At 45.0% G+C, this 9,181-nt stretch overlaps 1 protein-coding gene across 2 annotated transcripts in view; it reads right to left on the bottom strand.

Moving 5' to 3' along the window:
* Window positions 1-429: 429 nt before the first annotated feature.
* Window positions 430-9,181, bottom strand: part of TBC1D24 (TBC1 domain family member 24) — a 29,707-nt gene continuing 20,955 nt past the window's right edge. Inside the window, exons 6-9 of one of the 2 annotated variants that reach the window (XM_027693646.1) lie at window positions 8,993-9,056; window positions 6,877-6,972; window positions 5,966-6,293; window positions 430-4,328 (exon numbers count right to left, since the gene is read on the bottom strand). In XM_027693646.1, the coding sequence (XP_027549447.1) occupies window positions 4,174-4,328; window positions 5,966-6,293; window positions 6,877-6,972; window positions 8,993-9,056 (643 nt within the window). In that variant the 3' untranslated portion in view covers window positions 430-4,173. The remainder of the gene's footprint in view (window positions 4,329-5,965; window positions 6,294-6,876; window positions 6,973-8,992; window positions 9,057-9,181) is intronic. The other variant, XM_027693647.1, reaches the window with a different exon arrangement.

Genomic DNA, 9,181 nt, shown 5'->3' with positions numbered 1-9,181 from the left:
TTTTTTTTGGAAAAAGGAGTTTTGTTTAAACCCCAAAATTTAGTGGAATTCCACTTTTAAAATTTACATCCTTGGTCACAAGGACCATCCTGTGGTCACAACTTAGAGGTGTTGGCGGTCAGAAGACGCCTCTAAGCTGCATTTTAAACTCAGGCTGGGCTGGGACAAACCATGCTCCTGAGCCCTGCAAAAGGAAGAAGGCTCATGTCAGAATTTGCCAATCAAGAGGTTTTTTACAGTCAGCTTGGTACCTGGTCTTAGTGGAAGTCCTGTGAGTTCTGAAACAATCAGGAACCATGTAATCACCTCACCACAGTGCAGAGTCCTGCCCCAGAACACACACTCCAGGTCTCTCTGTTTCAGGGTGCCTTTTGCTATGAGCTCGACAGGAAGGAAAAGACCCGAAAGAAGGACAAGGTCAGCAGCCCCCACAGTCAAACACCTTTAATATAATCCAAGATTCCGCACAGTGACAAAAATACCATCGACGTAGGGCAGCGATTCCAAGGGAGGGTAGAAAACCAAATCAACAGCACACCACCACTCATCTGAGAGAACATCACCCCAAATAGTGCACACACTCAACATGACTGTGAATAGTCTGAAATTCAGGACAGAGAGCTGGCACAAAGGCGTCCCAAGAGCCGGGTGCGCACGCCTTGGATGTCACTTGCTGGAGCTGCAGCTCAGCTCTTGGTCCCTGCTGGCCACAGCATCAGTGTCCCTGTGCTCAGCGGGCAGAGGACGTCACTCCCCATCAAAAATGAGGATGGATTTCCAAGGAGAAAGTACACAAATTCAATGCACACACACAAATAGCAGTTGAAGGATCTGCACGTGCCCCTCCGTGGGTAACCACAGATCTCTATTGGCATGGTTTAACTCTTCAAAGAACAGTACTGGCCCCACTCCATTTTGACTTCAGATATGTCACCAGAGAGGAAATGTGAGTTTTTCCCATCCTTTTGTTAATTTGCCTCTGTTAACAGGAGGGTGATCAATGTGCTTCAATCAGAAAAGGGCGCATGCCAAAGTGCAGGAGCTGTAGGAATGGTGGCTCAGGAGCAGTGAAGTCTGTCCAGCCTGGCTGCAGCTGGAAACAGTTCCCATGGCCTGCAAACAGCCTGAATGTCATTCACAATGAAGTCAACTTTCTGATGTCAGGAGTTTTGAATCTTTTCTGCTTTTAAGAGAATATGCCACAGCAAAAGCAGGTTCTCAGGAAGGCAGACATGCTCTTGCAGGACTGTGGTGGCTGAGGCCCAGCCCAGCTCCACAAAGGGCTCATTCCCTGACTCTGGCACTGCTGTCATTGCTGCCAGGGGGACCACAAAGAGGGACTACAAACTACACCAACACTTGTTCAGAGCTGCAAGTAACAACTGACTAAAGCACTTCACAGCTGGAGCACTTGAGATAACTTGAACCTTCTGATAAGGTGCCCATTGCAGTCATTGTCTTCAAAACCAGCCTGTGGCCTCCACTTCAAGGGCTTTGCATGCAACAAACTGTAACAAACTTTGATAAACACTTGGTCAGCAACAGCCATTAACTACGGAGAGGAAAAACACCTCTTTGGTACTGGAAAGAAGCCCAAGTCTTGTTCCTCTAAGGTGTCTCACAACCACTACAGGAATGACAAATGAGGATTTGCATGTGACAAGGAACGTCCACTTTTACTGAACACAAGGACTGTGTGAAGATGCCACAGGACTGTACAATTCCTCTCCCAGGATTATTGCAGCCTCTTGCTTATCCAGGCTATTCCAGTTCAAACCACACAGACCAGTCCCACAGGATGCCTTTATCAAACCAAACCAACCCTGTGCCTGGTGTCCAGGACTGCTCCTTGGATTCTCACACAACAATGGATTTCTGAGCAACCAGGAGTTATTTCTGATTCCAAACACCCAAATCACTGTGCACTAAGAACATGGCAGGGAAAGGAACATGTTTCTGAGGCATGTTTCTTAGGTATGGCTTAAGATAAGGTATTGCCATTGCTGCATCCAGTGGGGATGGGAGTGAGGAAATCCCATCACACTGCAGCAAAGATTCTGCAGATAAAACCTATTCATTTGGAGTGTAATATTCAACTCCCACAAATCCTGCCAACATACAGCTCCAGGGAATTTCTGACAACAACCTGGAAATTAATGCTATTGTGGTTTTGAGTTGGTCTTATCTTTTTTTTTACCAAGGGCACCTCACATAAGCTCAAAAGAGAAGATGCAGACAAAAGTGAAAACTCACCTACACTGAGGAGAACCCACTAAATGGGATACATATTCTGAGTAATTTCTTTTGTCTGAGGAAGATTGTGGGATACCTGCAAGGGCAAAGTGACACAGGTGGCTTTGAAAAATATAACAGAAGGCAGCATCGGCCAGTGTTTGCAAAAAAAGCCTGATATGACTGAGTTCTTCCACCTAAATACATCAGTATAAATGAATTATCTCTCCCAGTTCAATCAAGCCTATGGTAAACCTGTGAAAAAGACAGCTGGACAGAACTCACTGAGTGGGAAGGAGGAGGAAGGGAGGCCCAGTGCTGACCCTCAGACAGGGTGAGAGAATCGAGTTGCAAACACAAATGGTGCAAAAGACACCCTAAACTGTTCTGCACACAGGCCAATAATTCAGAGAGTTATTTTGACAAAAATTCAAAATGGCACCTTAAGCAGCAAATCATATTTTTGCCAAGTTTGTTCACATACTCTGCAAGAGGCAGCCCTCTCCCAAGCCATTTGGGATTGTCACTGCTGCCAAGCTGGACAAGCCACCATCACCAAAATCTCACCTCTGAACATGAACGTGACCCTGTCCAGCCTAACTTTTAACATTACTAATGCTTAATTTTTCCTTTTAATGAAGTTCAAGTTTAAGTAGCAATAACATTTCTCCCACTTTACAGCAATTTTTTAGACTGAACTGTTGAAAGAATCAGCAATTTCTCTTTCCCTTCATTTTACCTGTTGTGATAAATCTTACTGGTGAGTTATTCACTGAAGCTTTGAGCATCCTGTTGTATGCTCTGGACTACTCACTGATGTTTATGTATTTGTGCTTCATGTGGGAGAAACTCCACAGTTGACAGTGCAAGTTTTGGGTAAAGACACTGGGAAATTGCCTCCAGATATTACATGCCACCTGCCATGCCCAAAGAGGACTGTAGGAATGCTCAGGAATGAGCAAAAGCCTCTCTGCATCACCCAGAACCTACCAGAACATGCTGGCAGGAAACTGCTACTTTTTCCAGGATCTTCCTCCCACCTTCCTTCCTTCACTTGTGGGGAGAGCATGAAGCTCCTGTGTCACCATGTCTAACTCCCCAAACACACAGAGATATCACCACAGTTATTCTCAGATTTAAAGCTCCATTTCAGCTCCCAGGAAGGATGAGGAAAGGGCTGTTTCTGAGCACTGCAGATATGCTCTGGCATCCAGTTGCCTGACACACAAGTCAGTCTGAAGTCATCATACTGATATGGAGTAGGACTGTAAACAAAATCAAGCCTTGGAGATATGACTGTCCAGCCTGGATGCCTCTCTCAGAGGCAGACTCCTCAAACAGATACAACTGGGACGTGCCAAGGGTTCTGGTACAAGGAGAGGATTAGCAATCATGGTTCTGGAGTGAATCAAGAGCTTCATAACTTAATGGTACTGATTTACCTGCACAAAGTCTGCTCAGAGTAGGGCAGTGGTTTTATGAACTACTGTTCTACATCAAATCTGAGGTCATCAGTGTTCTCTGTGAGAAGACATTTGATATTCCTGGCTCAGGCCAGGTACTGGTGCCAGTGGCTCAGAGCTCTGCAGCACAGCTCAGCCAGTGCTGTGCCTCCGAGGAACTGCAAACTCCAAACCTATCCCGTGATACGGACCTGTATCCACCTAGGATGGGTCTGAAGTCATCACATGTTCATTTCTACCTAATAACAGGGCCTGAATACAGAGCTCTAGAGGTAAAGAGACAAGGAGTTGACATTACTTCACCTTGACCTGTCTAAAACAGGAGTAAACAACTAGGCCCTGTATCCAAGTGCACCACTTAGGAATGACTGACAGCACCGAGCCCAGCAAAAAGGATGTTCCAACTTGGCTCCTGCCTTGGAATTTGCTGTGGGAATCCTAGGACAACTGAAAAACTAGTTGATTAATGACAGTCATGTCAACCATTCATGGTGTCTCTGAAGCCCCACACCTCCAGCACAGAGATCTGGAAATTTTCAGAGCACAGTGGCTGGTTATTGAAAGTGTTGCAGTGGCTGGTTCTCCCGTGGTTCAGATCTGCATCCAGGTACAGAGCCTGGCCATCACCTCCTCCTGGGAAGAGACAAAGAGAGGGTCAGAGGGGGTCTCTGCGTTTCTTAGCATGGGAAACAGCTATACAAAACCAAAATAAAGGAAAGACTTCAGTGCTTTTCTCATGCGAGTAAAGCCCTCAGTGATGTCTGAGAGCTCTCTTCAGGTGTAACAGAGTATGATCAAATGTAAAGGTTTTAAATGATAATATCAGAACTGGATAATTTCTTTTAATAATAACAAAGTAAAGTAATGCAGCTCAGTGAGAACAAGAAGCCTGACTCAAATACCTGTACTTAAGATTTGTTTTTCAGTGCTGGAGGATACTGGAAGCAACCAACTGCAAATTTTCCCTCCAGTTAAGAAAAACCAAATAATTCTGTTAGCAGTCAAAAATCAAAGGTGGGAGAAGAACAAGATCAGTAAGCAACAGTCTGGTCTTCTAAATCACTATAAAACATGTAAGAATTAAAAGTATTTTGATTATCTGTGGGTCTATGTCAAGGTTCACATTGCTTACAGTCAGAAAATGCAGAGAAGTGAAATAAAGTTAGACAGAAATATGTTAGGAAAACAAAAAGGAATATCTCCTATTGCTTATAGGGCAACCATCAAAGAACATCTACCAAAAACATCTGAGGAATCAGAAGGGTGGGAATTCTGGTCCACAGCTGGAGCTGTGTACAACACTCACTTCTCTGTATCTACCACCCAAGCCTGGATCTCTCTTATTCCTCCCTATCGTGTAGAATATGGTAAATATAAGTGACTCCCTTACCCAAGGCTGATAGGAAGAGCTGGTGGGACACATTACACTCTACAGCTCCCTGACAAGAGGGTGGAGCCAGGTGGGGGTCAGGATCTCTTCCCAGGGAACAAGGGACAAAATGAGAGGAAACGGCCTCAAGTTGTGCCAGGGGAGGTTTAGGTTGGATATTGGGGAAAATGTCTTCCTGGAAAGGGTGGTCAGGCCCTGGCACAGCTGCCCAGGGCAGTGATGGAGTCCCCATCCCTGGAGGGTCTTACAAGCTGTGTGAATGTGGCATGTGGGGACAGGGGTTAGTGGTGGCCTTGGCACTGCTGGGGGAGCAGCTGGATTTGATGATCTTAGAGAGCTTTTCCAACATGCTGCAGGGTGGGAAATCAGCCAACATTTGATATTATGGAGGAAATCACAGGCCAGTTGCTCTCCTAACAACTGTCAAGTGAAGCTTTTTGGGAAAAGGACAACTATGGTTTTATACCTGTTCCTTGTAAATCCCATTTAGGTGACAACATTACTGAGAAGGATTTTGCCAAAGTCAGTAGCATCACAGATCCAGTAAAGTTCCTGGAGAATTAACATGTTTTATAGTTTAGTCTGTGTTTCAAAAGCCTTGATGTAAAGTAAGTTCCTTTTTGAGAACTACTTCTCATCCTGAATTAGGCAGTTTGAAGGAACAGCTGTGCTTAAAGCCATGAGCCTTCTCTAAAACGCTTGCATGCAAGTTTTCCCACAGAAAAATTTTGCTGGGAAATAATATCAGGTTTTGGGCAGTTTTATCTCTAACTGCGGCGATACTGAAACAGATACAGGGGTCACCTGTATTTACCACATATCCGAGGTGGATAGGAAGAGCTGGGGTAGGATTTGTGCTCGGATTCTCACACCGACTCACCGACGATGATGCACTCGCTGCTGCCAGCCATGAACATGGAGGCAGTTTTGGAAGGCAGGTTGAAGTGCCGTGCTGACAGGAAGGGAGAGAGGCGATCCGAGGGCTCCGAGGGGCCGCTGCCGGAGGAGAGTGTGCTGGGAGCTGGGGAGGAGTGGTTCTCTGTCTCTGGGCCAGCCGTGGCCAGTTCTGGGTGCTTTATGATCACCCACTCGTAGCGTTCCACTTCTGGCTGCAGCTGCAGAGGGGCAGAGAGAGCAGGGCTGTAGTTAGTGCACACACTGCACAGAGCTCTGCCCAGCAAAGGACATTCCAGACCCTCGGTCGCCATCTGCACGGGCAGTGGGAAAGATTGGATCAACCCTTATTGAGGCCAGATGTTGTATTCTTCATTCCTTTGCTTTTTAGGTGATTGAAGAAATGATGGAGTGATTTCTGAGTTACCTTATTACATCTCTCATCTCTGCATCACCTCTCTCTACAACTCCCTGACAGGAGGGTGGAGCTAGGTGGGGGTTGGTCTCTCCTCCCAGGTATCAAGAGATAGACAAGAGCAAATGGCTTTAAGTTGTGCCAGGGGAGGTTTAGGTTGGATATTGTGAAAATTTCTTCACTGAAAAGGTTGCCAGGCACTGGCACAGGCTGCCCAGGAAAGGGGTGGTGTCACCATCCCTGGAGGGATTTAAAAGCTGTGTGGATGTGGCACTTGAGGACGTGGCTTAGTGATGAACGTGGTGCTGGTGCTGGATTGACAACCAGAATTGATGACCTTTAAGGTCTTTTCTAACGATTCTATGATCTTTTAAGAAAATATTCCATGCAAGGGAAGAAACTTAAGCGGAAGGGAAGTAAGAGTTACACAAGTACAGTGGTTCTGTCTTTCTACTGGGCAGGAACAATAAAATTGTACTCACCCTGAACACAAAGCACTCTCCAGTCCCAAAGAAGCTCAGCTTGTTCCCTCCTCGCCGGCGCTCGCTCCAGTCCGTGGACAGGTAGGCCCCACAGACCTGGCACAGACAGCACAGTCAGGCTTCCCATCAAAGGAGGAAGTGTGTTAAACCCACTGATACCGACATTTCAGAGACCAAAACTGCAGGTTTTAGTTGGAGTTTCAGAATCTCTGTACCAGTGGATTAAAGCAGCACCAGTATTTATATCTAAAGATAGATTTAAATTGCTTTAATCCACCTGTGGTTTCCCTTAAATCCAAAGAGTTTCATAAATTACTTCACATCTCTGAGGCCTTAAGGGAGAAATGTTCCAACAGAACCCCGGTACCAAAGCACGAATCACTCCAAACCTGTACAGTCTGACTCCCACTTCCTCACTTTGGCATCCAAAGCAACAGTGTTGTCCCAAATTACAGTATGAGCAGCTCTGCCTGAACATGTTCTGGTCATAAACAGTGGCCTTGGTGGCTTTCTTACATTTCCAAGTGTAGGCCAAAGCCAGTTTAGCTAAGCCAATGGTGAACTAGCTCAGATATTTAGCAGGAAACCACAGGGGGGTCACTAATCTCCAACAAAGAGAAGCACCCTCAGAAAGCTGAGGTGATTTCTGGAGCCTTTTGTTTGCAGGAGAAGAATTTTTTGCTACTGGCAATACACGTCCCTGCCAAATGCACACACAGTGAAGCTCCAAGAGTGGGGTGAAAGCATCCCTGCTTTTTTTCCCAGAAACTGGAAAACCAGTTATGGTTATACAGACTTGTTCTAAAGAACACTTGCTGTTTAGCCTCCACCAGCATTACAAACAGAGTTCCTAGGACAAGATCCTTGAAGAACAAGTTTTTTATACAGATAAATCTGTATTTGGAGTTAAATTTCAATTTAGAACTAAATCTAAAATGACCCAGCAGTCCATTTGATGTGATATGCCTGACGGATATGAGAGACAGAAAATCAGAAGGCAAATTTTCTTCATTCTAAAAAGTAACTAGAGACGTATGAATAGAGGATGAACAACCCTTTGCATTAAACCTCGAACCCACAATCACCAAACGAAATCCTCCTTATTTTTCTCCTACTTTTTTTTTTTTGCTGTATATATTTTTTTGAGAGGTAAGAAGCAAACCACACTAGAAAAACCAGCAAAGACTTTTGACATAATCCAGGACAAGAAGCAAAATAATAAACAAATATTCCCCCCTTTCTCCTTTAGACACCAGGGGTATTCCATGAGCCATTGGCATATCAGTGCAGGCCTGGATGTCCAGAAACCATCAGAAATACGAAATGACCCAGAGTCTGAGCATTAGGTAGCTGCAAATAAGAGTAGAAATGGGCTTGTTCATGGACAGTCATCCTGCAGGGACATAGGCAGAAATATAAGCCCACAGGCTGCAAACAGCTTAATGTTATATACAGGATATTTAAAAGTCATGCCCAGTGGCACAGACAACCAGCACCATTACAGGAAGCTCCTGTGTGCCCTCCTGAGAAGGTTCTGGGAAGACTTCTTGTTTTATGTATTAAAGCTGCTGCTTTCACATTATGCTGCCTGATACTGCCACACACAGCAAAGCAGAAACAAGGCACCTGTGTGCACTCCTCCTCAACTTCTCACAGCTGCCTTGGTTTATTTTTGTCCCAGTCAAGAAGGAGATGAAGCTAAGGCTTTTGCTTTCACATTATGTAGTGTAGCATTATTCATACCATTCAAATTCTGTTACTTTCTCTCCTCATATCCTGGAGAAAAGAAAATATCTTCTATGCATCATGAGTTTAACACAATTCCCACCCTGTCCCTTTGATTCTGCAATTCAGAGTCTGTCCAAGAGCAAAATGAGTTACTTTAGTCCAACATTAGTTACTGGAGAAAAAGCAGCTGACCAAGACTTGGTTTACAAGATCTACTCAAGAATGCATAGTCCTATAACCAACAAATGGAATCATTTAAAGCATGGATTGTTAAAAAACCAAAACCAACCCTTGCTTATTCATTTTATTATACACAGTTGTGTGTTGCAATACAGCATTGCACACTGCCCAAAACCCAGTTTAATCACTTCTCTTTCACTTCACTCACCTCTTTTGCTGTTGTCTTGATGAGGAGAAGAGTTGGTTCGTGTCCCTCGCTGTGGGAATAGAACCTGAAGTGCAGAGCACACAAAAATGAGCACTCAACTACCACCAACTGCAGCTCCTTCCCTCCTCAACGTCACACACCACCTCCTCCTCCAGCTGATGCCATAGCAAAAAACATCTAAAGACTAAG

This window comes from Neopelma chrysocephalum, unplaced genomic scaffold (genome assembly GCF_003984885.1).
Source record: "Neopelma chrysocephalum unplaced genomic scaffold, ASM398488v2 Primary Assembly neopelma1_93, whole genome shotgun sequence".
In the NCBI taxonomy this organism is placed as follows: Eukaryota; Metazoa; Chordata; class Aves; order Passeriformes; family Pipridae; genus Neopelma; species Neopelma chrysocephalum.
The sequence above is the reverse complement of the archived record's forward strand: the minus strand, read 5'-3'. Positions and strand labels throughout refer to the sequence as shown.